Genomic DNA, 27,136 nt, shown 5'->3' on the forward strand with positions numbered 1-27,136 from the left:
ACAGGCCACGGAGCAAGAAAGCCCGTGCACCACAACTACTGAGCCTGTGCTCTAGAGCCCACGAGCCACAATTACTGGAGCCCGCGCACCTAGAGCCTGTGCTGAGCAACAAGAGAAGCCATGACAATAAGCCTGCGCACTGCAACGAAGAGTAGCCCTCGCTTGTCGCACCTAGAGAAAGCCCGCGTGCAGCAACGAAGACCCAACGCAGCCAAAAATAAATAAATAAATATTTTTTTTAAAAAGTCATGAAGGTGCTTTTAGTTAAAAAGTAGAAACAGAGGGCTTCCCTGGTGGCGCAGTGGTTGAGAGTCTGCCTGCCGATACAGGGGACATGGGTTCGTGCCCTGGTCCGGGAAGATCCCACGTGCCGCAGAGCGGCTGGGCCCGTGAGCCGTGGCCGCTGCGCCTGCGCGTCCGGAGCCTGCGCTCCGCAACGGGAGAGGCCACAACAGTGAGAGGCCCGCGTACCGCAAAAAAAAAAAAAAAAAAGTAGAAACAGAACAGAGGCTCCACCTGTCCTGACGTCACCTACCTCTCGTAGCTCATCCTTGTCCACTCTACCCTGGTCTCCTGTGTTCCAGTTATGCTGCTATGTCCATCTTTATTTTAGAGATGAGAAAACCGACCCTCTGAGCGGTTTATTAACTTACTCAAGGTCTCAAGAGTGCTAGAGTCAGGATTTGAACTGGGCTCTATCTCCAGGGCAGTGCTCTTACTATTATCCTTCACCATGCAAGACACTCATTTGTTTGTGTTACAGTAGAACTGTCCACCCTAGGCTGGCAGCTCTGTGAGACCAAGGAATATGTCTGGCTTCTGTACTACATGGTAGACGCTCAGGAAATATGTGTTGAGTGAATGAGTAGATGAAGGAATGAACCTGTTAGGATGTAAATCTCCCTGCCTATCTCTTCTATCCACCTGTCAGTAGCAATACAGTAAGCTGTATGGATTAATGGAAATGAGTTTATTCCATATTTTACAAGAACAGTTCTCTATAAAATGAGACCCACTTGTTGGTAATTCTTGGAAGAGAAGTCCAAGAACAGACAGGGCAGGTGTGGAGGGGGTTGCTAGCCACCTTGAGGTCATAGTGAGGTACACCCATAGAGCAAGGAGCCAGGTGCTGAATAGGAGGGGAGAATGCCCAGTCTGTGTCAGGCCCACCTCAGATGCACAAATCGTGCAAATGAAGTACTTGCGTATCTGCATAATTATTGTTATAGAGTGGAGCAATACGTGTCTTAATTCTCCACCATTTGCATCTCACAGAAGTACCTGTTTTGTGATTCTTGTTTCCCAATGCCGGCGGAATATGCTAAGAGCCCAACTGCAACCTTCCCCTCCAGCGTTCCCTCCTGCAGATCCCTGTCATCCAGTGAGGCTGGCCCCAGTGGCCCCTCCAGCCTCTCAGATGGGGAGCTGGCCCGGAACTTACAGGACAGTGTCAAGCAGCGCATCCTGTGCCTCTCAGAACAGCTGAGAGCGGAGAAGGCCGGCCGGCCCAGGAACACTGCGGGCTTCCTCAAGCTGGCGTCCACAGCCGACCGGCACCAGGCCCCCCACGTCTGGCGGGCCTTCGAGACGGCGAGCCAGCGCGCCTCTGCCACCGTTGCCCAGATTGAGCGAACGCTCCACCGGTGTCACCAGCAGCTGCAGGGCTCAGCGCTGAGGGCAGAAAGCAGCCCGGGGGACAACTGCGAGCAGCCCAGCGAGAAGGCTCTGTTTTCAGAGCCCCCCAAGCCAGGTGCGGAAGACTGCCCGCCCACCGACCTGTCTGATGTCATTAGACACTTCTCTCCAGAGAGTCACTCCCCAGCCTTGCAGCAGGGGAGGTCCTTGGAGACCAAGCATGGGGCCCAGCTGCAAGCCCTGCTGTGGCAGAAGGTGAAGGAAGAGTGGATCAAAGTCAAGACCTTCCAGCTCAGCTTGCAGCTGTCCTATCAGAGCCTCAAAGGGCAGTATGTGACCAACCTGCAGGCATCGCTGGAGTCCCTCTGGGAGGAGAGATGCAGGGGAGGCGGACCCCTTGGCCGCCTGAGCTCTGGGGCGGGTGGGGGGTGTCTGTGTTCCTCTCAGCGCCAAGCCCCGCAGCGCAGAGGGCTCGGCCCTGGCCCCGTGCACGCCCGCCTGGCCCTCTCCTGGCCGATGGGGCTCTGACTGGGCTCGCAAACAGCCTGCAGTGGCAGGCGGGCCAGCAGATGCCTGTCGTCAGCCAGGCAAGGCTCCGCTGGTCCCCGTGTGCTGGACTGGTGTGTGGTGCACGACTGGAATCGCCTCACCAGCCCTGGTCCCTTCACGTGGGCTCATGGCTAGGTTGGGGTACAAGGTCCTGTGTGGGTTATTTGTTCCGAAAATGACTTCCTTCTGGGGAATGCTTCCCCCCACCCCCTGGCCCCCGTGTGGTGGGTTGCTTTATTTTCATCTAAGGTCAGACTACAGCCCACCAACAGAAAAGAAGGTGAACTCAGTCTCTCAAAGGACCCCCCCATTTCTATTTGGACCCTTCCTGGGGTCCCAGCCACCCTCAGAGGTGCCAGACACCCTCCTCTGCATTAACTAATCCTTCCAGCAGCCTGACCAGGCAGGGAGGGATTCGCTGAGATGACCCCAGATTGCCAGCACTTTCACGAAAGAACTCTGCAATCCCTTTAGCATCCGTGCGTTTGTGGGGAAGTGGTGCGGGGAATCACTTGTCTTGTTCTCATAGAGAAATCCTACCCACGTTGATGCCACTTGACAAATCCCTCAAGAGCAGTAAAGGAGTACGAAGGGGCAACCCATGGTCAAGTAACGTAGCCAGTGAGAATTCAGGTTTCTTTGGGAGGTGGTTTTCTTTTTGAAATTTTGAATTTTATTTTGTTTTTTTCTACAGCAGGTTCTTTTTATCAATTTTATGCATATTAGTGTACGTATGTCAATCCCAATCTCCCAACTCATCACACCACCACACCACCACTTTCCCACCTTGGTGTCCATACGTTTGTGCTCTACATCTGTGTCTCTATTTCTGCCCTGCAAACCGGTTCATGTGTACCATTTTTCTAGGTTCCACATATATGCATTAATATACAATATTTGTTTTTCTCTTTCCGACTTCATTCACTCTGTATGACAGTCTCTGGATCCATCGACGTCTCTACAAATGACCCTATTTCGTTCCTTTGTACAGCTGAGTAATCAAGTAATAGTAATAAAGCTCCTCTTTATATGGACTGATTTCTTGTCTAGTTGTATCAACTAGCTAGCCATCTTCTCACGTGGCAGAAGAGAATGAGGCAGCTGTCTGGGGTCTCTTTTATAAGGGAACTAATGTCATTCACGAGGGCTCCCCGCACATGGGCTCATCACTTCCCAAGGCCCCACCTCCAAATCCCATCCCTCTGGGGGTTAGAAGTTAACAGGTGAATGAGGGGGAGAGGTTTACAAATATTCAGTCCATAGCACTGTCGGTCCATCCCTTTTTGCTCCTATGTTCCCTCTTTCCTGCCTGAGATAACCAATTTTTTCAATTACATTTTAAGGTATCTACTGCCTTTTCAGGCAATTATCACTTTTTGCTAAAACTTTACAATTCACCTATGAAATGGAAGAAAAACCCTCACCATGTCTGGGTCTGCAAAGTGCCTACCCTACCTCTCACTGGAGAGGTGTCCCATGGGTGCTGAGCAGGAATCTGACTCTGGACCCCCCCCTCCCCCCGACAGCAGCCCTTTCCCTCCATTGCCCACAGCAGAGGCCAGACTCAGCGGAAACTTTCAGGGAACTTTATTCAAGAGAAACATTGACTGAAACCATTGAACAGAGGGCATAACAACACACACAGGAACTTCTAACGGCCACCGGAGCCCACGGGTCCCGGCCCCCCCCAGGGTCCCCAACAAGGTGCGTCCGCTACACCCCACCCGGTGGCCCTCCATCCCCCCTCCCCCCGTCTCCCTTCCTCAGGGCCCCGCGGGTGGCCTCTCGCCAGGAAGATGGGCGCCTGCAATGCCCGCTCCCCATGGGGCAGCCCCTGCCCTATGGCGGGCACAGGACAGTCCCACAGCAGGGCACGTGCCAGTGACCCAACGACGGGTGTCCCGAGGAGCAACGGGGTGGCCCAGCAGAACACAGGCCCCGGGGGGCCTCCCGCAGACCTCCTGCAGCCCCGGTCCAGGTCTTCCTTCCCAAGGTCCCGGGTGGGCTCCCAGGTCCTGGGGTGGGCGCTGGCTGTGACCTCGTCCATCCCGTCCTTCCCGCCGGCTCCTGGGACTGGGCTCGGGGTCTCCGTGCCGGGCCGGAGCGGGGGGAACTGCTCATAGGAGAACAAACGCAAATTTCCACAACAACAAGCAGCGCTGGGCCTGCAACTACGCCCAGAAAGCACACGTTGAGCTCACGACACTGGCCCACACAGACCAGAGCCTTGGCTGGCACGTGTCGTACCTCAGGGATCTGCGGGGTGGGGGGGGGAGCGATGGCTAGGGTGTGTGTGTTGGGGGGGAGGGGAGCGGGGGCTGGGGGGTTCCTTGACACCTGGGTCCCTCTGGGGCCTACAGGGACACATTGGGGCTCGCCAGGACAGGGAGCAACCTGCCCAGGGGATGACGAACAGGGGTCCCCTCTCGGGAGGGAGGCCCAGGCACCTTGAGTGGCCCCTAACATGGGGCCAGGAGGCTGCCAGGGCTGGCCTCCCCCTGCCTCCAAGCCTGGGGGCCCCGGGGCCTGCTGAGCCTACTGGCCCGAGGACGACCCCAGGGGGCTCATCTCTGCAGCCCCGTCCTCATTTCCCGGCTCTTCTGGGACATGCTGGAGCCCCTCCTCGGGGGTCTCCTCGGCCTGCTGGCCTCCTGCCTGGGCGAGGCCCTCTGGCTCCCAGCCAGGACCTCCTGGGGCCACCGGGGAAGCACTGCCCATCCGGCCAGGCATGGGGACTCCACGGGCATGTGTGGGTCCTGCCGGACCTAGGCCCGCAGGGCCGGGAGCTCCTCCACCTTCCTGAGTGGCCGCGGAGGCCTTGCTGGTCTCCCCAGGGCCAGGGGCTGCCCTGGCGGCACCATGGTCTTCAGGGCCCGCCTCGCCAGCCTTGGCAGTGCCGGCAACGGCCTCACTGGCCTCTTCGGGCGCCGGGTGGTCCTCAGCGCTACCTTGCTTGGAAAGGGCGGCCTGGGTGGAGGTATCTTCACCGGCCGGGGAGGCCTTGGTGCCATCCGCAGTGGTGCCCGCGGTGATGGCCTCATGGGCCGCGGCGGCCTGGGCGGCTGCTGCCAGGACTCCAACGTCCACACGGGCCTCTTCTTCCCCTGGGAACAGCTCCCTGCTAGCCAGGGCGGCCTCGCAGGCCTCGGTCATCTGGAGGAGCCGCAGCATCCGCACGAAGCCGGGAGGCCTGGTCATCAGCTGCGTCCTCAGCATCTTCTGGAGCGTGTCGTTCAGCCGGGCCCGCATCAGCACCTGCCGGGCGCGCACCTGGTCCGCCACGGCCGGGAGGATGGCCCCCTTCTCCAGGGCCGACTGCAGCAGGCCTTCCAGGCGCATCACGTACGCAGAGAGAGTCTCCTCGGGCCGCTGGGCACAGGTCAGGAACTTCAGCCGAGCGCTCTCCCGGGGGTCCGTGTTCCCAAACACCTGCACCAGCGCGGCCAGGCAGTCCTGGGCGGCCAGCTCGGGATCTTCCGCCAGGAGGCCGCGCAGGACGTCCAGCGCGGGGCCGCGCAGGCTCTCCACCAGCCTCCTCCTCCTCTCCCCCTCAGACACGTGGCGCCACAGGTGCAGCATGTCGCTGGCCTGCTCCAGCCAGCTCTCAAAGGACTCTTCCCCGTGGCCCGGCTCTTGCATCCCAGAGAAGGTTCCCAGCTCCTGGGAGCCCGCGGTGTCTGGCACGGCCTGCAAGGCCTGCCTCCACTGCTGGGTCCAGGGCGCCGCCTCACCCATGGCGCCTGCCGCTTCCACAGCTGCTTCCTCAGCCGCGGTCATTGCCTCGCCCGCGGGTCCTGCCATACTCGGAAGTGCTGCCTCGCCTGCAACATTCCCTTCACCTGCAGCTCCCTCGTCGTCTGACACTCCTGCTTCACCTTCAGCTCCTGCTTCACCCTCAACCCCTGCCTCACCTCCATCCCCTGCCTCACCTGGACCTTCCTCCTCACCTGCGGCTCCCTCCTCACCTGCGGCTCCCTCCTCACCTGCACCTCCTGCCTCACCTGCAGCTCCTGCCTCACCTGCAGCTCCTTCCTCGCCTCCAGCCCCTGCCTCACCTCCAGCCCCTCCCTCACCTGCACCTCCTGCCTCACCTGCAGCTCCCTCCTCACCTGCAGCTCCTTCCTCGCCTCCAGCCCCTGCCTCACCTCCAGCCCCTCCCTCACCTGCACCTCCTGCCTCACCTGCAGCTCCTGCCTCAACTCCAGCTCCTTCCTCACCTCCCGCTGCCACCTCACCTAAGCCTTCCCCCTCACCTGCGTCTCCCTCCATACCTGCAGCTCCCGCCTCCCCTACAGCTTCCTCCTCACCCGCAGTTCCTGAGTGACCTGCAGTTCCTGCCTCACCTGCCCTGCCAACCACTGCTTGTGTCCGAGGCTGTGCAGGGAAACTGGGTCTATCCTGTGACTCAGCATCAGGGGCCTGGGGCAGGCAGGCCACAGTCCAGGGCCCCCCGTTGCCCTGTATTTGGCGGGGGATCAAGCTTCGATTTATATACTCAGCAAACTCGACCAGGGCAACCCTCGACCCCAGCTCCTTTCTGTAGCCCTTGCGCAGCACTCGGTACCTGCCCAGGGAACGCAGGGCAGCCTGCACAGCCTCCTGGAATTCCTGGTCTTCGCCGTCGTCTGGGACGCCCAGGATGAGCAGAGATCGCTGAGCGTTCACGCCCATCGACCTGCACCAGTCCCGCAGTATCGCCAGAGCCATCGCCATCTCCGAGGACCTGAGGGTGGGGGGAAGCGATCCAACAGGTGTGCACAGACTGCTGAAGTGTGGGAATCAGCCTGAGGGTGCAAAGAGGAGAGAATCATGTTTGTGCCACACAGCCCACCCTACAGCCGCTCACAGCAGCAGCCTGGAGCACCTCCCGGCCCTGTTTTGTTTGTTTTACTTTAGGAAACTGTTTTGATAAATTAAATTTATTTACAAGATAGAAGGCTAGGGACTATCCTGGTGGCGCACTGGTTAAGAAGCCACCTGCCAGTGCAGGGGACACAGGTTCGATCCCTGGTCCGGGAAGATCCCACTTGCTGCGGAGAAACTAACCCCTTGTGCTGCAACCACTGACCCAGCGCTCTAGAGCTCATGAGCCATAACTACTGAGCCCACGTGACACAACCACTGAAGCCCACATGCCTGGAGCCTGTGCTCCGTAACAAAAGAAGCCACTGTAATGAGAGGCCCGCGCACCTCAACGAAGAGTAGCCCCCACTCACCGTGACGAGAGAAAGTCCGCGGGCAGCTACGAAGACCCAATGCATCCAAAAGTAAAAATCAATTTTTTAAAAAATAATAAAAGAGCACTTGTTGTATACAACACAAGAAACAGTAATCAAACAGAATAAAATATATATATTTTTAAATAGATAGATAGAAGGCTCATCACCTTTTCTACATTTCTGGCATCAGTTTTAGGAAGCTGCCTTTTCCCCAAGGAATTTTTCAAGTCTTCCAATTTTTTAGCATAAATATTTCCATAATATCCCTATACTCTCTTTTGAATATACATCTGATACGTAACATCAGCCCTGTTTCATTCTGGATATTGGTGATTAGCGTTCTTTCTAGTTTTGCTTGATTCATCTTTCTAGGGCTTTCCCAGTTTTCTTGCTCTTTTGAAAGAAGAGCATGGCTTTTTTGTTCATTGTGTCCATAATTTGCCTTTTTCTGTTTTTGTTTTTCCTGTACGCGGGCCTCTCACTGTTCTGGCCTCTCCCGTTGCGGAGCACAGGCTCCGGACGCGCAGGCGCAGCGGCCACGGCTCACGGGCCCGGCCGCTCCGCGGCACGTGGGATCCTCCCGGACCGGGGCACGAACCCGCGTCCCCTGAATCGGCAGGCGGGCTCTCAACCACTGCGCCACCAGGGAAGCCCCATAATTTGCTTTCCAGCACTGATTGCCTGTCTTAGCTCTCTTATTACTTCATTTCATAGTTCCTTTGGTCATCTTTTTCTAGCATCTCTAAATGGACCGTTAGCTCACTGATTTTATGTTCTGACTCTTTTCTAACAGAAGCATTTAGAGGAATACAGTTTCCTCCTGTCGTTTGTTGCTGCCTCCCACTGATTTTGCTAAGTTGTGTTCTTTTAGTTTTCAGTTTGAAATATTTTCTAAGTCCCTCTGTGATTTTTTTCTTTGATCCATGGGTTTCCCAATATTTAAAGATATATTACCATTAGTACCATCAAATAAAATTTCCCCAGGATGAGAAAACTTATCATGTAAAATTGCAATACTGTTAAATGTATGGAGAGCGTCCTCACCCCCACCCCCCGCCGCGGCGGGAGCTCCCCTAACGCCTACCGCACCCGGGCCCGGGAGTCCTCCCCATCGACCCCCGCCTCAGCCAGGAGCAGCTCCTCCTTCCTCCCGCCACACACACCGGCCCTTAGTCCTCCCCTCCCGTCTCAGCCCATGGGGGGGGGAGCGTCCCGTCCTCCCCACACCCACAGCCAGTCGTCCTCTCCTCTGGCCCCCAAAGCCGGCCCCACCCGTCCGGCAGGAAGCCCTCCGCTCTGCGCCGCCCCCACGCTTAGCCATTAGCCCCACCCTCTGCACCCCGACTCCAGAACGGCCCCCACCAGCCACCCCGGCAGACAGCGGTCCTCCCCTCGGACCCGCACACTGCGGGACCCTTCCCTCAGCACCCCTTCGGCCCGCTGCCCTCAGCCGCCCCTCCCCCACTCCCAATCGGGCAGCCCATAGCCCTCCCCGCAACTCCACTCCTTCCCACGGCCCCTCCGGGGTACCTGTGGAGTCCTGGCCCCGGCGAAGCCCCCGCCTGGCTCCTGACTTGCTCTGACTCTGTGGATGACTCCGGAGTCCCACTCAGGACGGGCTGAAGAGCTAGCTCGTCTGGGCACTGCAGCCAGCAACTGAGCAGCCGACCGTCCCGGGCACTCTGTGCGAACGCCAAATCCGTTTCCGGGTGCTCCCGGAAGTCCCAGGAAGGTGAGGGAGAACGTTCTAGACGTCTCTTTCCACAGAAAGTCGTTGGATCAGAAGAGCACGTGAGGAGGCGCTTTGCGACGGAAGCAGCAGTAGGCATGCGCACTGAGGGCCTGAGGTCCCAAGGCTTCGCGCCTGCGGAAGCAAAAGACACGCCCACTGGCCTTCCACCAATAGGAAGGCCTCCCTGCAAGACTGCGGAGTTGGAGGAGCAAACTTGGTGATGCAGAACCCATGGGGGCACACGGGTCAATCTGTCTTTACAGGTGGGTGGCTACTGTGATTGTTAATGTCTTAAAGCTATTCTTTTCTCTGTTTTTTTAATTTTTTAATTTTATTTTATGTATTTTTTATACAGCAGGTTCTTATTAGTTATCTCTTTTATACATATTAGTGTACATATGTCAATCCCAATCTCCCAACTCATCACACACAACCACACCCACGCCACCACCACTTTCCCAACTTGGTTTCCATACGTTTGTGCTGTACATCTGTGTCTCTATTTCTGCCCTGCAAACCGGTTCATGTGTACCATTTTTCTAGGTTCCACATATATGCATTAATATACAATATTTGTTTTTCCCTTTCCGACTTCATTCACTCTGTATGACAGTCTCTGGATCCATCGACGTCTCTACAAATAACCCTATTTCGTTCCTTTGTACAGCTGAGTAATTAAGTAATAGTAATAAAGCTCCTCTTTATATGGACTGATTTCTTGTCTAGTTGTATCAACTAGCTAGCCATCTTCTCACGTGGCAGAAGAGAATGAGGCAGCTGTCTGGGGTCTCTTTTATAAGGGAACTAATGTCATTCACGAGGGCTCCCCGCACATGGGCTCATCACTTCCCAAGGCCCCACCTCCAAATCCCATCCCTCTGGGGGTTAGAAGTTAACAGGTGAATGAGGGGGAGAGGTTTACAAATATTCAGTCCATAGCACTGTCAGTCCATCCCTTTTTGCTCCTATGTTCCCTCCTTCCTGCCTGAGATAACCAATTTTTTCAATTACATTTTAAGGTATCTACTGCCTTTTCAGGCAATTATCACTTTTTGCTAAAACTTTACAATTCACCTATGAAATGGAAGAAAAACCCTCACCATGTCTGGGTCTGCAAAGTGCCTACCCTACCTCTCACTGGAGAGGTGTCCCATGGGTGCTGAGCAGGAATCTGACTCTGGACCCCCCCCTCCCCCTCCCCAGCAGCCCTTTCCCTCCATTGCCCACAGCAGAGGCCAGACTCAGCGGAAACTTTCAGGGAACTTTATTAAAGAAAAACATTGACTGAAACCATTGAACAGAGGGCATAACAACACAGGAACTTCTAACGGCCATCGGAGCCCACGGGTCCCGGCCCCCCCCCCCAGGGTCCCCAACAAGGTGCCTCCGCTACACCCCACCCTGCAGCCCTCCATCCCCCCCCAGTCTCCCTTCCTCAGGGCCCCGCGGGTGGCCTCTCGCCAGGAAGATGGGCACCTGCAATGCCCGCTCCCCATGGGGCAGCCCCTGCCCTATGGCGGGCACAGGACAGTCCCACAGCAGGGCACGTGCCAGTGACCCAACGACGGGTGTCCCGAGGAGCAACGGGGTGGCCCAGCAGAACACAGGCCCCGGGGGGCCTCCCGCAGACCTCCTGCAGCCCCGGTCCAGGTCTTCCTTCCCAAGGTCCCGGGTGGGCTCCCAGGTCCTGGGGTGGGCGCTGGCTGTGACCTCGTCCATCCCGTCCTTCCCGCCGGCTCCTGGGACTGGGCTCGGGGTCTCCGTGCCGGGCCGGAGCGGGGGGAACTGCTCATAGGAGAACAAACGCAAATTTCCACAACAACAAGCAGCGCTGGGCCTGCATCTACGCCCAGAAAGCACACGTTGAGCTCACGACACTGGCCCACACAGACCAGAGCCTTGGCTGGCACGTGTCGTACCTCAGGGATCTGCGGGGAGGCGATGGCTAGGGTGTGTGTGTTGGGGGGGAGGGGAGCGGGGGCTGGGGGGTTCCTTGACACCTGGGTCCCTCTGGGGCCTACAGGGACACATTGGGGCTCGCCAGGACAGGGAGCAGCCTGCCCAGGGGATGACGAACAGGGGTCCCCTCTCGGGAGGGAGGCCCAGGCACCTTGAGTGGCCCCTAACATGGGGCCAGGAGGCTGCCAGGGCTGGCCTCCCCCTGCCTCCAAGCCTGGGGGCCCCGGGGCCTGCTGAGCCTACTGGCCCGAGGATGACCCCGGGGGGCTCATCTCTGCAGCCCCGTCCTCATTTCCCGGCTCTTCTGGGACATGCTGGAGCCCCTCCTCGGGGGTCTCCTCGGCCTGCTGGCCTCCTGCCTGGGCGAGGCCCTCTGGCTCCCAGCCAGGACCTCCTGGGGCCACCGGGGAAGCACTGCCCATCCGGCCAGGCATGGGGACTCCGCAGGCATGTGTGGGTCCTGCCGGACCTAGGCCCGCAGGGCCGGGAGCTCTTCCACCTTCCTGAGTGGCCGCGGAGGCCTTGCTGGTCTCCCCAGGGCCAGGGGCTGCCCTGGCGGCACCATGGTCTTCAGGGCCCGCCTCGCCAGCCTTGGCAGCGCCGGCAACTGCCTCACTGGCCTCTTCGGGCGCCGGATGGTCCTCGGCGCTACCTTGCTTGGAAAGGGCGGCCTGGGTGGAGGTATCTTCACCGGCCGGGGAGGCCTTGGTGCCATCCGCAGTGGTGCCCGCGGTGATGGCCTCATGGGCCGCGGCGGCCTGGGAGGCTGCTGCCAGGACTCCAACGTCCACACGGGCCTCTTCTTCCCCTGGGAACAGCTCCCTGCTAGCCAGGGCGGCCTCGCAGGCCTCGGTCATCTGGAGGAGCCGCAGCATCCGCACGAAGCCGGGAGGCCTGGTCATCAGCTGCGTCCTCAGCATCTTCTGGAGCGTGTCGTTCAGCCGGGCCCGCATCAGCACCTGCCGGGCGCGCACCTGGTCCGCCACGGCCGGGAGGATGGCCCCCTTCTCCAGGGCCGACTGCAGCAGGCCTTCCAGGCGCATCACGTACGCAGAGAGAGTCTCCTCGGGCCGCTGGGCACAGGTCAGGAACTTCAGCCGAGCGCTCTCCCGGGGGTCCGTGTTCCCAAACACCTGCACCAGCGCGGCCAGGCAGTCCTGGGCGGCCAGCTCGGGATCTTCCGCCAGGAGGCCGCGCAGGACGTCCAGCGCGGGGCCGCGCAGGCTCTCCACCAGCCTCCTCCTCCTCTCCCCCTCAGACACGTGGCGCCACAGGTGCAGCATGTCGCTGGCCTGCTCCAGCCAGCTCTCAAAGGACTCTTCCCCGTGGCCCGGCTCTTGCATCCCAGAGAAGGTTCCCAGCTCCTGGGAGCCCGCGGTGTCTGGCACGGCCTGCAAGGCCTGCCTCCACTGCTGGGTCCAGGGCGCCGCCTCACCCATGGCGCCTGCCGCTTCCACAGCTGCTTCCTCAGCCGCGGTCATTGCCTCGCCCGCGGGTCCTGCCATACTCGGAAGTGCTGCCTCGCCTGCAACATTCCCTTCACCTGCAGCTCCCTCGTCGTCTGACACTCCTGCTTCACCTTCAGCTCCTGCTTCACCCTCAACCCCTGCCTCACCTCCATCCCCTGCCTCACCTGGACCTTCCTCCTCACCTGCGGCTCCCGCCTCACCTGCGGCTCCCGCCTCACCTGCACCTCCTGCCTCACCTGCAGCTCCTGCCTCACCTGCACCTCCTGCCTCACCTGCACCTCCTGCCTCACCTGCACCTCCTGCCTCACCTGCACCTCCTGCCTCACCTGCAGCTCCCTCCTCACCTGCAGCTCCCTCCTCGCTTCCAGCCCCTGCCTCACCTCCAGCCCCTTCCTCACCTGCACCTCCTGCCTCACCTGCACCTCCTGCCTCACCTGCACCTCCTGCCTCACCTGCACCTCCTGCCTCACCTGCACCTCCTGCCTCACCTGCACCTCCTGCCTCACCTGCAGCTCCCTCCTCACCTGCAGCTCCTTCCTCGCCTCCAGCCCCTGCCTCACCTCCAGCCCCTCCCTCACCTGCACCTCCTGCCTCACCTGCAGCTCCTGCCTCAACTCCAGCTCCTTCCTCACCTCCCGCTGCCACCTCACCTAAGCCTTCCCCCTCACCTGCGTCTCCCTCCATACCTGCAGCTCCCGCCTCCCCTACAGCTTCCTCCTCACCCGCAGTTCCTGAGTGACCTGCAGTTCCTGCCTCACCTGCCCTGCCAACCACTGCTTGTGTCCGAGGCTGTGCAGGGAAACTGGGTCTATCCTGTGACTCAGCATCAGGGGCCTGGGGCAGGCAGGCCACAGTCCAGGGCCCCCCGTTGCCCTGTATTTGGCGGGGGATCAAGCTTCGATTTATATACTCAGCAAACTCGACCAGGGCAACCCTCGACCCCAGCTCCTTTCTGTAGCCCTTGCGCAGCACTCGGTACCTGCCCAGGGAACGCAGGGCAGCCTGCACAGCCTCCTGGAATTCCTGGTCTTCGCCGTCGTCTGGGACGCCCAAGATGAGCAGAGATCGCTGAGCGTTCACGCCCATCGACCTGCACCAGTCCCGCAGTATCGCCAGAGCCATCGCCATCTCCGAGGACCTGAGGGTGGGGGGAAGCGATCCAACAGGTGTGCACAGACTGCTGAAGTGTGGGAATCGGCCTGAGGGTGCAAAGAGGAGAGAATCATGTTTGTGCCACACAGCCCACCCTACAGCCGCTCACAGCAGCAGCCTGGAGCACCTCCCGGCCCTGTTTTGTTTGTTTTACTTTAGGAAACTGTTTTGATAAATTAAATTTATTTACAAGATAGAAGGCTAGGGACTATCCTGGTGGCGCACTGGTTAAGAAGCCACCTGCCAGTGCAGGGGACACAGGTTCGATCCCTGGTCCGGGAAGATCCCACTTGCTGCGGAGAAACTAACCCCTTGTGCTGCAACCACTGACCCAGCGCTCTAGAGCTCATGAGCCATAACTACTGAGCCCACGTGACACAACCACTGAAGCCCACATGCCTGGAGCCTGTGCTCCGTAACAAAAGAAGCCACCGTAATGAGAGGCCCGCGCACCTCAACGAAGAGTAGCCCCCACTCACCGTGACGAGAGAAAGTCCGCGGGCAGCTACGAAGACCCAATGCATCCAAAAGTAAAAATCAATTTTTTAAAAAATAATAAAAGAGCACTTGTTGTATACAACACAAGAAACAGTAATCAAACAGAATAAAATACATATTTTTTAAATAGATAGATAGAAGGCTCATCACTTTTTCTACATTTCTGGCATCAGTTTTAGGAAGCTGCCTTTTCCCCAAGGAATTTTTCAAGTCTTCCAATTTTTTAGCATAAATATTTCCATAATATCCCTATACTCTCTTTTGAATATACATCTGATACGTAACATCAGCCCTGTTTCATTCTGGATATTGGTGATTAGCGTTCTTTCTAGTTTTGCTTGATTCATCTTTCTAGGGCTTTCCCAGTTTTCTCGCTCTTTTGAAAGAAGAGCATGGCTTTTTTGTTCATTGTGTCCATAATTTGCCTTTTTCTGTTTTTGTTTTTCCTGTACGCGGGCCTCTCACTGTTCTGGCCTCTCCCGTTGCGGAGCACAGGCTCCGGACGCGCAGGCGCAGCGGCCACGGCTCACGGGCCCGGCCGCTCCGCGGCACGTGGGATCCTCCCGGACCGGGGCACGAACCCGCGTCCCCTGAATCGGCAGGCGGGCTCTCAACCACTGCGCCACCAGGGAAGCCCCATAATTTGCTTTCCAGCACTGATTGCCTGTCTTAGCTCTCTTATTACTTCATTTCATAGTTCCTTTGGTCATCTTTTTCTAGCATCTCTAAATGGACCGTTAGCTCACTGATTTTATGTTCTGACTCTTTTCTAACAGAAGCATTTAGAGGAATACAGTTTCCTCCTGTCGTTTGTTGCTGCCTCCCACTGATTTTGCTAAGTTGTGTTCTTTTAGTTTTCAGTTTGAAATATTTTCTAAGTCCCTCTGTGATTTTTTTCTTTGATCCATGGGTTTCCCAATATTTAAAGATATATTACCATTAGTACCATCAAATAAAATTTCCCCAGGATGAGAAAACTTATCATGTAAAATTGCAATACTGTTAAATGTATGGAGAGCGTCCTCACCCCCACCCCCCGCCGCGGCGGGAGCTCCCCTAACGCCTACCGCACCCGGGCCCGGGAGTCCTCCCCATCGACCCCCGCCTCAGCCAGGAGCAGCTCCTCCTTCCTCCCGCCACACACACCGGCCCTTAGTCCTCCCCTCCCGTCTCAGCCCATGGGGGGGGGAGCGTCCCGTCCTCCCCACACCCACAGCCAGTCGTCCTCTCCTCTGGCCCCCAAAGCCGGCCCCACCCGTCCGGCAGGAAGCCCTCCGCTCCGCGCCGCCCCCACGCTTAGCCATTAGCCCCACCCTCTGCACCCCGACTCCAGAACGGCCCCCACCAGCCACCCCGGCAGACAGCGGGCCTCCCCTCGGACCCGCACACTGCGGGACCCTTCCCTCAGCACCCCTTCGGCCCGCTGCCCTCAGCCGCCCCTCCCCCACTCCCAATCGGGCAGCCCGTAGCCCTCCCCGCAACTCCACTCCTTCCCACGGCCCCCCGGTACCTGCGGAGTCCTGCCCCCGGCGAAGCCCCCGCCTGGCTCCTGACTTGCTCTGACTCTGTGGATGACTCCGGAGTCCCACTCAGGACGGGCTGAAGAGCTAGCTCGTCTGGGCACTGCAGCCAGCAACTGAGCAGCCGACCGTCCCGGGCACTCTGTGCGAACGCCAAATCCGTTTCCGGGTGCTCCCGGAAGTCCCAGGAAGGTGAGGGAGAACGTTCTAGACGTCTCTTTCCACAGAAAGTCGTTGGATCAGAAGAGCACGTGAGGAGGCGCTTTGCGACGGAAGCAGCAGTAGGCATGCGCACTGAGGGCCTGAGGTCCCAAGGCTTCGCGCCTGCGGAAGCAAAAGACACGCCCACTGACCTTCCACCAATAGGAAGGCCTCCCTGCAAGGCTGCGGAGTTGGAGGAGCAAACTTGGTGATGCAGAGCCCATGGGGGCACACGGGTCAATCTGTCTTTACAGGTGGGTGTCTACTGTGATTGTTAATGTCTTAAAGCTATTCTTTTCTCTTTCTCTGTGTTTTTAAATTTTATTTTATGTATTTTTTATACAGCAGGTTCTTATTAGTTATAACTTTTATACATATTAGTGTACATATGTCAGTCCCAATCTCTCAGTTCATCCCAGCACCACCCCCCCGCCCCCACCACTTTCCCACCTTGGTGTCCATACGTTTGTGCTCTACGTCTGTGTCTCTATTTCTGCCCTGCAAACCGGTTCATGTGTACCATTTTTCTAGGTTCCACATATATGCATTAATATACAATATTTGTTTTTCTCTTTCCAACTTCATTCACTCTGTATGACAGTCTCTGGATCCATCGACGTCTCTACAAATGACCCTATTTCGTTCCTTTGTACAGCTGAGTAATCAAGTAATAGTAATAAAGCTCCTCTTTATATGGACTGATTTCTTGTCTAGTTGTATCAACTAGCTAGCCATCTTCTCACGTGGCAGAAGGGAATGAGGCCGCTGTCTGGGGTCTCTTTTATAAGGGAACTAATGTCATTCACGAGGGCTCCCCGCACATGGGCTCATCACTTCCCAAGGCCCCACCTCCAAATCCCATCCCTCTGGGGGTTAGAAGTTAACAGGTGAATGAGGGGGAGAGGTTTACAAATATTCAGTCCATAGCACTGTCAGTCCATCCCTTTTTGCTCCTATGTTCCCTCTTTCCTGCCTGAGATAACCAATTTTTTCAATTACATTTTAAGGTATCTACTGCCTTTTCAGGCAATTATCACTTTTTGCTAAAACTTTACAATTCACCTATGAAATGGAAGAAAAACCCTCACCATGTCTGGGTCTGCAAAGTGCCTACCCTACCTCTCACTGGAGAGGTGTCCCATGGGTGCTGAGCAGGAATCTGACTCTGGACTCCCCCCTCCCCCCCCCAGCAGCCCTTTCCCTCCATTGCCCACAGCAGAGGCCAGACTCAGCGGAAACTTTCAGGGAACTTTATTCAAGAGAAACATTGACTGAAACCATTGAACAGAGAGCATAACAACACACACAGGAACTTCTAACGGCCACCGGAGCCCACGGGTGCCGGCCCCCCGCCCCAGGGTCCCCAACAAGGTGCCTCCGCTACACCCCACCCTGCAGCCCTCCATCCCCCCCCAGTCTCCCTTCCTCAGGGCCCCGCGGGTGGCCTCTCGCCAGGAAGATGGGCACCTGCAATGCCCGCTCCCCATGGGGCAGCCCCTCCCCCTCTGGCTCACATGCCCAGGGCCTGGCCCTGCCCTATGGTGGGCACAGGACAGTCCCACAGCAGGCCACGTGCCAGTGACCCAACGACGGGTGTCCCGAGGAGCAACGGGGTGGCCCAGCAGAACACAGGCCCCGGGGGGCCTCCCGCAGACCTCCTGCAGCCCCGGTCCAGGTCTTCCTTCCCAAGGTCCCGGGTGGGCTCCCAGGTCCTGGGGTGGGCGCTGGCTGTGACCTCGTCCATCCCGTCCTTCCCGCCGGCTCCTGGGACTGGGCTCGGGGTCTCCGTGCCAGGCCGGAGTGGGGGGAACTGCTCATAGGAGAACAAACACAAATTTCCACAACAACAAGCAGCGCTGGGCCTGCATCTACGCCCAGAAAGCACACGTTGAGCTCACGACACTGGCCCACACAGACCAGAGCCTTGGCTGGCACATGTCATACCTCAGGGATCTGCGGGGAGGCGATGGCTAGGGTGTGTGTGTTGGGGGGGAGGGGAGCGGGGGCTGGGGGGTTCCTTGACACCTGGGTCCCTCTGGGGCCTACAGGGACACATTGGGGCTCGCCAGGACAGGGAGCAGCCTGCCCAGGGGATGACGAACAGGGGTCCCCTCTCGGGAGGGAGGCCCAGGCACCTTGAGTGGCCCCTAACATGGGGCCAGGAGGCTGCCAGGGCTGGCCTCCCCCTGCCTCCAAGCCTGGGGGCCCCGGGGCCTGCTGAGCCTACTGGCCCGAGGACGACCCCGGGGGGCTCATCTCTGCAGCCCCGTCCTCATTTCCCGGCTCTTCTGGGACATGCTGGAGCCCCTCCTCGGGGGTCTCCTCGGCCTGCTGGCCTCCTGCCTGGGCGAGGCCCTCTGGCTCCCAGCCAGGACCTCCTGGGGCCACCGGGGAAGCACTGCCCATCCGGCCAGGCATGGGGACTCCGCGGGCATGTGTGGGTCCTGCCGGACCTAGGCCCGCAGGGCCGGGAGCTCCTCCACCTTCCTGAGTGGCCGCGGAGGCCTTGCTGGTCTCCCCAGGGCCAGGGGCTGCCCTGGCGGCACCATGGTCTTCAGGGCCCGCCTCGCCAGCCTTGGCAGTGCCGGCAACTGCCTCACTGGCCTCTTCGGGCGCCGGGTGGTCCTCGGCGCTACCTTGCTTGGAAAGGGCGGCCTGGGTGGAGGTATCTTCACCGGCCAGGGAGGCCTTGGTGCCATCCGCAGTGGTGCCCGCGGTGATGGCCTCACGGGCCGGGGCGGCCTGGGCGGCTGCTGCCAGGACTCCAACGTCCACACGGGCCACTTCTTCCCCTGGGAACAGCTCCCTGCTAGCCAGGGCGGCCTCCCAGGCCTCGGTCATCTGGATGAGACACAGCATCCCCATAAAGCTGGGAGGAATCGTCATCAGCTGCATCCTCAGCGTCTTCTGGAGAGTGTCGTTCAGCCGGGCCCACATCAGCACCTGCTGGGCACGCACCTGGTCCGCCACGGCCGGGAGGATGGCCCCCTTCTCCAGGGCCGACTGCAGCAGGCCTTCCAGGCGCATCACGTACGCAGAGAGAGTCTCCTCGGGCCGCTGGGCACAGGTCAGGAACTTCAACCAAGCGCTCCCCCGGGGGTCCTTGTTCCCAAACACCTGCACCAGCGCGGCCAGGCAGTCCTGGGCGGCCAGCTCGGGATCTTCCGCCAGGAGGCCGCGCAGGACGTCCAGCGCGGGGCCGCGCAGGCTCTCCACCAGCCTCCTCCTCCTCTCCCCCTCAGACACGTGGCGCCACAGGTGCAGCATGTCGCTGGCCTGCTCCAGCCAGCTCTCAAAGGACTCTTCCCCGTGGCCCGGCTCTTGCATCCCAGAGAAGGTTCCCAGCTCCTGGGAGCCCGCGGTGTCTGGCACGGCCTGCAAGGCCTGCCTCCACTGCTGGGTCCAGGGCGCCGCCTCACCCATGGCGCCTGCCGCTTCCACAGCTGCTTCCTCAGCCGCGGTCATTGCCTCGCCCGCGGGTCCTGCCATACTCGGAAGTGCTGCCTCGCCTGCAACATTTCCTTCACCTGCAGCTCCCTCGTCGTCTGACACTCCTGCTTCACCTTCAGCTCCTGCTTGACCCTCAACCCCTGCCTCACCTCCAGCCCCTTCCTCACCTGCACCTCCTGCCTCACCTGCAGCTCCCTCCTCACCTGCAGCTCCTTCCTCGCCTCCAGCCCCTGCCTCACCTCCAGCCCCTCCCTCACCTGCACCTCCTGCCTCACCTGCAGCTCCCTCCTCACCTGCAGCTCCTTCCTCGCCTCCAGCCCCTGCCTCACCTCCAGCCCCTCCCTCACCTGCACCTCCTGCCTCACCTGCAGCTCCTGCCTCAACTCCAGCTCCTTCCTCACCTCCAGCTGCCACCTCACCTAAGCCTTCCCCCTCACCTGCGTCTCCCTCCATACCTGCAGCTCCCTCCTCCCCTATAGCTTCCTCCTCACCCGCAGTTCCTGAGTGACCTGCAGTTCCTGCCTCACCTGCCCTGCCAACCACTGCTTGTGTCCGAGGCTGTGCAGGGAAACTGGGTCTATCCTGTGACTCAGCATCAGGGGCCTGGGGCAGGCAGGCCACAGTCCAGGGCCCCCCGTTGCCCTGTATTTGGCGGGGCATCAAGCTTCGATTTATATACTCAGCAAACTCGACCAGGGCAACCCTCGACCCCAGCTCCTTTCTGTAGCCCTTGCGCAGCACTCGGTACCTGCCCAGGGAACGCAGGGCAGCCTGCACAGCCTCCTGGAATTCCTGGTCTTCGCCGTCGTCTGGGATGCCCAGGATGAGCAGAGATCGCTGAGCGTTCACGCCCATCGACCTGCACCAGTCCCGCAGTATCGCCAGAGCCATCGCCATCGCCGAGGACCTGAGGGTGGGGGGAAGCGATCCAACAGGTGTGCACAGACTGCTGAAGTGTGGGAATCGGCCTGAGGGTGCAAAGAGGAGAGAATCATGTTTGTGCCACACAGCCCACCCTACAGCCGCTCACAGCAGCAGCCTGGAGCACCTCCCGGCCCTGTTTTGTTTGTTTTACTTTAGGAAACTGTTTTGATAAATTAAATTTTCTTACACAGTGGAAGGCTAGGGACTTCCCTGGTGGCGCAGTGGTTAAGAATCCACCTGCCAGTGCAGGGGACATGGGTTCGATTCCTGGTCCGGGAAGATCCCACTTGCCACGGAGCAACTAACCCCACGTGCCACAACCACTGACCCAGCGCTCTAGAGCCCACGAGCCATAACTACTGAGCCCACGTGACACAACCACTGAAGCCCACATGCCTGGAGCCTGTGCTCCCCAACAAGAGAAGCCACCGTAATGAGAGGCCCGTGCACCTCAACGAAGAGTAGCCCCCGCTCGCCGCAACGAGAGAAAGTCTGTGGGCAGCTATGAAGACCCAATGCATCCAAAAGTAAAAATATATTTTTAAAAAAATAATAAAAGAGCACTTGTTGTATATGACACAAGAAACAGTAATAAAATAGAATAAAATATTTTTAAAAAATAGATAGATAGAAGGCTCATCACCTTTTCTACATTGCTGGCATCAATTTTAGGAACCTGCCTTTTTCCCAAGGAATTTTTTAAGTCTTCCAATTTTTTAGCATAAACATTTCCATAATATCCCTATATACTCTTTTTTAATGTACATCTGATCTGTAACATTAGCCCTGTTTCATTCCGGATATTGGTGATTAGCGTTTTGTCTATTTTTCTTGATTCATCGTTCGAGGACTTTCTCAGTTTCCTTGCTCTTTTGAACGAAGAGCATGGCTCTGTTCATCGTGTCCATAATTTGTTTTCCATCACTGATTTCTTGTCTTAGCTCTCTTTTTACTTCATTTTATGTTTCCTTTGCTCTTTCTCTAGCAACTCTAAATGGACTGTTAGCTCACTGATTTTATGTCCTGACTCTTTTGTAACGAAGGATTTAGAGGAATACAGTTTCCTCCTGTCGCTTTTTGCTGCCTCCCACTAATTTTGGTATGTTGTGGTTTTTTATTATTCATTTTGAAATATTTTCTACGTTCCTCTGTAATTTTTTTCTTTGATCCATGGGTTTCCCAATATTTGAAGATATATTATCATTAGTACCATCAAATAAAATTCCCCCGTGATGAGAAAACTTATCATGTAAAATTGCAATACTGTTAAATTTATGGAGACTTTTTTACAACTCTGGTATGGCGTGTCCGGGTGAATGTGCAAAGCACCCTCGTAAAGAATCTGTTTACTGGGCTTCCCTGGTGGCGCAGTGGTTGAGAATCCACCTGCCGATGCAGGAGACACGGGTTCGTGCCTTGGTCCGGGAAGATCCCACATGCCGCGGAGCAACTAAGCTCGTGAGCCGTGGCCGCTGCGCCTGCGCATCCGGAGCCTGTGCTCCGCAATGGGAGAGGCCACAACAGTGAGAGGCCCGAATACCGCAAAAAAAAAAAAAAAAAAAAAGAATCTGTTTACTCTGTGTGGAGCCCAGGGCCTTGCCCCGCCCACCCACTTCTGCAATTCCTGTGCCACCCGGACAGAGGCGACCTGGAGCTTCTCGATGCCTCATGCAGTGGGCCAGAGCCCCTCCCTGGACTCCCACACATCCATCTGCCATGGCCAACAGCCTCCACCAGATCACAGCAGACCCAGCGCCTCCCTCTCTCAGCGTGACTTACACGCCCCTCGTGGCCAGGTGCTCCTCCCTGCACCCCCCCTACATTCCCCCATACCCCCCCCCAGCCAACAGCTGGTGGCGCTCCGCTCTGGGCCCTGGAAGCCGGGCGCCCCCCCATGCGTAGAGGTCAGACTGCTCTCTCAGCTGCCCACACCGAGGAGTCCTCCCCCGAGCTCCCTCAGCACCAGTGGCTCTCGCCTCTCGCACCCCAGATGCAGAGCCCACCCCTCGTGCCCCCGCCCACCCGGGAGCCAGAGCCCCCTTCCTGTCACGAGCGTCCCCCCCCACCCCCGGACGCGGCGGGAGCTCCCCTAACGCCTACTGTACCCGGGGCCGGGAGTCCTCCCCATCGACCCCCGCCTCAGCCAGGAGCAGCTCCTCCTTCCTCCCGCCACACACAGCGGCCCTTAGTCCTCCCCTCCCATCTCAGCCCGTGGGGGTGGGAGCGTCCCGTCCTCCCCACCCCCACAGCCAGTCGTCCTCTCCTCTGGCCCCCAAAGCCGGCCCCACCCGCCCGGCAGGAAGCCCTCCGCCCCGCGCCGCCCCCACGCTTAGCCATTAGCCCCACCCTCTGCACCCCGACTCCAGAACGGCCCCCACCAGCCACCCCGGCAGACAGCGGTCCTCCCCTCGGACCCGCACACTGCGGGACCCTTCCCTCAGCACCCCTTCGGCCCGCTGCCCTCAGCCGCCCCTCCCCCACTCCCAATCGGGCAGCCCGTAGCCCTCCCCCCAACTCCACTCCTTCCCACGGCCCCCCCGGGGTACCTGCGGAGTCCTGCCCCCGGCAAAGCCCCCGCCTGGCTCCTGACTTGCTCTGACTCTGTGGATGACTCCAGAGTCCCACTCAGGACGGGCTGAAGAGCTAGCTCGTCTGGGCACTGCAGCCAGCAACTGAGCAGCCGACCGTCCCGGGCACTCTGTGCGAACGCCAAATCCGTTTCCGGGTGCTCCCGGAAGTCCCAGGAAGGTGAGGGAGAACGTTCTAGACGTCTCTTTCCACAGAAAGTCGTTGGATCAGAAGAGCACGTGAGGAGGCGCTTTGCGAAGGAAGCAGCAGTAGGCAGGCGCACTGAGGGCCTGAGGTCCCAAGGCTTGGCGCCTCCGGAAGCAAAAGACACGCCCACTGACCTTCCACCAATAGGAAGGCCTCCCTGCAAGGCTGCGGAGTTGGAGGAGCAAACTTGGCGATGCAGAGCCCATGGGGGCACACGGGTCAATCTGTCTTTACAGGTGGGTGGCTACTGTGATTGTTAATGTCATAAAGCTATTCTTTTTTCTTTCTCTTTTTTAAAAAAAATTATTTTATGTATTTTTTATACAGCAGGTTCTTATTAGTTATCCATTTTATACACATTAGTGTATATATGTCAATCCCAATCTCCCATTTCGTCCCAGCACCACCACCCCGCCCCCAACACTTTCCCACGTTGGTGTCCATACGTTTGTGCTCTACATCTGTGTCTCAATTTCTGCCCTGCAAACCGGTTCATGTGTACCATTTTTCTAGGTTCCACATATATGCGTTAATATATGATATTTGTTTTTCTCTTCCTGACTTCCTTCACTCTGTGTGACAGTTTCTAGATCCACCCACGTCTCTACAAATGACCCAATTTCATTTCTTTTTATGGCTGAGTAATATTCCATTGTATATATGTAGCACATCTTCTTTATCCATTCGTCTGTCAATGGACACAGGTTTTTTCCATGTCCTGGCTATTGTAAATAGTGCTACAATGAACACTGCGGTACATGTGTCTTTTTGAATTATGGTCTTTTCAGGGTATATGCCCAGTAGTGGGATTGCTGGGTTGTGTGGTAGCTCTATTTTTGTTTTTTTAAGGAACCTCCATACTGTTCTCCATAGTGGCTGTATCAATTTACATTTCCACCAACAGTGCAAGAGGGTTCCCTTTGCTCCACACCCTCCCCAGCATTTATTGTTTGTAGATTTTTTTGATGATGGCCATTCTGACTGGTGTGAGGTGATACCTCATTCCAGTTTTGTTTTGCGTTTCTCTAATGATTAGTGATGTTGAGCATTCTTTCAAGTGTTTGTTGGCAATCTGTATATCTTCTTTGGAGAAATGTCTATTTAGGACTTCTGCCCATTTTTGGATTGGGGTGTTTGTTTTTTTAATATTGAGCTGCATGAGCTGTTTATATATTTTGGAGATAAATCATTTGTCCATTGATTCATTTGCAAATATTTTCTCCCATTCTGAGCGTTGTCTTTTTGTCTTGTTTGTAGTTTCCTTTACTTTGCAAATGCATTTAAATTTCATTAGGTCCCATTTGTTTATTTTTGTTTTTATTTCCATTACTCTAGGAGGTGGATCAAAAAAGATCTTGCTGTGATTTATGTCAAAGTGTATTCTTCCTATGTTTTCCTCTAAGAGTTTTATAGTGTCAGGCCTTACTTTTAGGGTTTTTTTTTTTTTTTTTTTTTTTTGCGGTACGTGGGCCTCTCACTGTTGTGGCCTCTCCCGTTGTGGAGCACAGGCTCCGGACGCGCAGGCTCAGCGGCCATGGCTCACGGGCCCAGCCGCTCCGCGGCATGTGGGATCTTTCCAGACTGGGGCACGAACCCGTGTCCCCTGCATCGGCAGGCGGACTCTCAACCACTTCGTCACCAGGGAAGCCCTGTTGGAAGATTTTTAATCACAGTTTCAATTTCATTACTTGTGATTGGTGTGTTCATATTTTCTATTTCTTCCTGGTTCAGTCTTGGAAGGTTATACCTTTCTAAGAATTTGTCCATTTCTTCCAGCATAGAGTTGCTTGTAGTAGTCTCTTAGGATGCTTTGTATTTCTGTGGTGTCTGTTGTAACTTCTCCTTTTTCATTTCTAATTTTATTCATTTGAGTCTTCTCCCTCTTTTTCTTGATGAGTCTGGCTAATGGTTTATCAATTTTGTTTATCTTCTCAAAGAACCAGCTTTTATTTTTATTGATCTTTGCTACTGTTTTCTTTGTTTCTATTTCATTTACTTCTGCTCTGATCTTTATGATTTCTTTCCTTCTGCGAACTTTGGGTTTTGTTTGTTCTTCTTTCTCTAGTTCCTTTAGGTGTAAGGTTAGATTGTTTATTTGAGATTTTTCTTGTTTCTTGAGGTAGGCTTGTATTGCCATAAACTTCCTTCTTAGAACTGCTTTTGCTGCATTACAACGTTTTGGATCGTTGTGTTTTCATTGTCATTTGTCTCTAGATATCTTTTGATTTCCTCTTTGATTTCTTCAGTGATCTCTTGGTTATTTAGTAACATATTATTTAGCCTCCACGTGTTTGTGTTTTTTACGGTTTTTTTCCCTGTAATTGATTTCTAATCTCATAGTGTTGTGGTCAGAAAAGATGCTTGATATGATTTCAATTTTCTTTATTTTTTAAACATCTTTATTGGAGTGTAACTGTTTTACAATGGTGTGTTAGTTTCTGCTTTACAACAAAGTGAATCAGTTATACATATACATATATCCCCATGTCTCCTCCCTCTTGCATCTCCCTCCCACCCTCCCTATCCCAGTCCTCTAGGTGGTCACAAAGCACCGAGCTGATCTCCCTGTGCTATGCGGCTGCTTCCCACTAGCTATCTAGTTTACATTTGGTAGTGTATATATGTCCATGCCACTCTCTCGCTTCATCACAGCTTACCCTTCCCCCTCCCCGCGTCCTCATGTCCATGCTCTAGTAGGTCTGTCTTTTATTCCCGTCCTACCCCTAGTCTCTTCATGACATTTTTTTTTTAGATTCCATATATATGTGTTAGCATACGGTATTTGTTTTTCTCCTTCTGGCTTACTTCACTCTGTATGACAGACTCCAGGTCTATCCACCTCAGATTTCAATCTTCTTAAATTTACTGAGGCTTGATTCTTGACCCAAGTTGTGACCTCTCCTGGAGAATGTTCTGTGCACACTTTAGAAGAAAGTGTAATCTGCTGTTTTTGGATGGAATGTCCTATAAATATCAATTAAATCTATGTGGTCTATTGTGTTATTTAAAGCTTGTGTTTCCTTATTAATTTTCTGTTTAGATGACCTGTCCATTGGTTGTGAGGTATTAAAGTCTCCCACTATTGCTACTCCAGCTTTCTTTTCATTTCCATTTACATGGAATATCTTTTGCCATCCCCTCACTTTCAGTCTGTATGTGTCCCTAGGTGTGAAGTGGGTCTCTTGTAGACAGCATATATGTGGGTCTTGTTTTTGTATTCATTCAGCGAGCCTGTGTCTTTTGGTTGGAGCATTTAATCCATTCACGTTTAAGGTAATTATCGATATGTATGTTCCTATTACCATTTTCTTAATTGTTTTGGGTTTGTTTTGTAGGTCCTTTTCTTCTCTTGTGTTTCCCACTTAGAGAAGTTCCTTTCGCATTTGTTGTAGAGCTGGTTTGGTGGTGCTGAATTCTCTTAGCTTTTGCTTGTCTGTAAAGCTTTTGCTTTCTCCATTGAATCTGAATGAGATCCTTGCTGGGTAGAGTAATCTTGGTTGTAGGTTCTTCCCTTTCATCACTTTAGGTATATCATGCCACTCCCTTCTGGCTTGTAGAGTTTCTGCTGAGGAATCAGCTGTTCACCTTATGGGAGTTCCCTTGTATGTTATTTGTCGTTTTTCCCTTGTTGCTTTTAGTAATTTTTCTTTGTCTTTAATTTTTGCCAATTTGATTACTGTGTGTCTCGGCCTGTTTCTCCTTGGGTTTATCCTGTATGGGACTTTCTGCACTTCCTGGACTTGGGTGGCTATTTCCTTTCCCATGTTAGGGAAGTTTTCTACTATAATCTCTTCAAATATTTTCTCAGGTCCTTTCTCTCTCTCTTCTCCTTCTGGGACCCCTATAATGCGAATGTTGCTGTGTTTAATGTTGTCCCAGAGGTCTCTTAGTCTGTCTTCATTTCTTTTCATTCTTTTTTCTTTATTCTGTTCTGCAGCGGTGAATTCCACCATTCTGTCTTCCAGGTCACTTATCCGTTCTTCTGCCTCAGTTATTCTGCTGTGAATTCCTTCTAGTGTAGTTTTCATTTCAGTTATTGTATTGTTCATCTCT

General features: G+C 55.7%; 4 protein-coding genes across 4 annotated transcripts in view; 1 reads left to right on the plus strand and 3 right to left on the minus strand.

Annotated features, from left to right (window-relative positions):
* The first annotated feature begins 1,305 nt into the window (after nt 1–1,305).
* Nucleotides 1,306–27,136, plus strand: part of TEX28 (testis expressed 28) — a 43,449-nt gene continuing 17,618 nt past the window's right edge. The window contains exon 1 of the mRNA XM_059051186.2: nt 1,306–2,016. Within this exon, the coding sequence (XP_058907169.1) occupies nt 1,306–2,016 (711 nt within the window). The remainder of the gene's footprint in view (nt 2,017–27,136) is intronic.
* LOC131749007 (paraneoplastic antigen Ma6E-like) lies at nt 4,720–6,897 on the minus strand. The gene has a single exon (XM_059051470.2). The coding sequence runs from the start codon at nt 6,895–6,897 to the stop codon at nt 4,720–4,722; it is 2,178 nt and encodes a 725-aa protein (XP_058907453.1).
* On the minus strand, nt 11,334–13,691 carry LOC131749005 (paraneoplastic antigen Ma6E-like). The gene is made up of 2 exons (XM_059051466.2): nt 13,214–13,691; nt 11,334–13,123 (listed from the first exon to the last, which is right to left on the minus strand). Exons 1-2 carry the CDS (start codon nt 13,689–13,691, stop codon nt 11,334–11,336), a joined length of 2,268 nt encoding a protein of 755 aa, XP_058907449.1.
* LOC131749008 (paraneoplastic antigen Ma6E-like) lies at nt 18,158–20,281 on the minus strand. The gene has a single exon (XM_067023284.1). The coding sequence runs from the start codon at nt 20,279–20,281 to the stop codon at nt 18,158–18,160; it is 2,124 nt and encodes a 707-aa protein (XP_066879385.1).

This window comes from Kogia breviceps, chromosome X, assembly GCF_026419965.1.
Source record: "Kogia breviceps isolate mKogBre1 chromosome X, mKogBre1 haplotype 1, whole genome shotgun sequence".
Lineage (NCBI taxonomy): Eukaryota > Metazoa > Chordata > Mammalia > Artiodactyla > Physeteridae > Kogia > Kogia breviceps.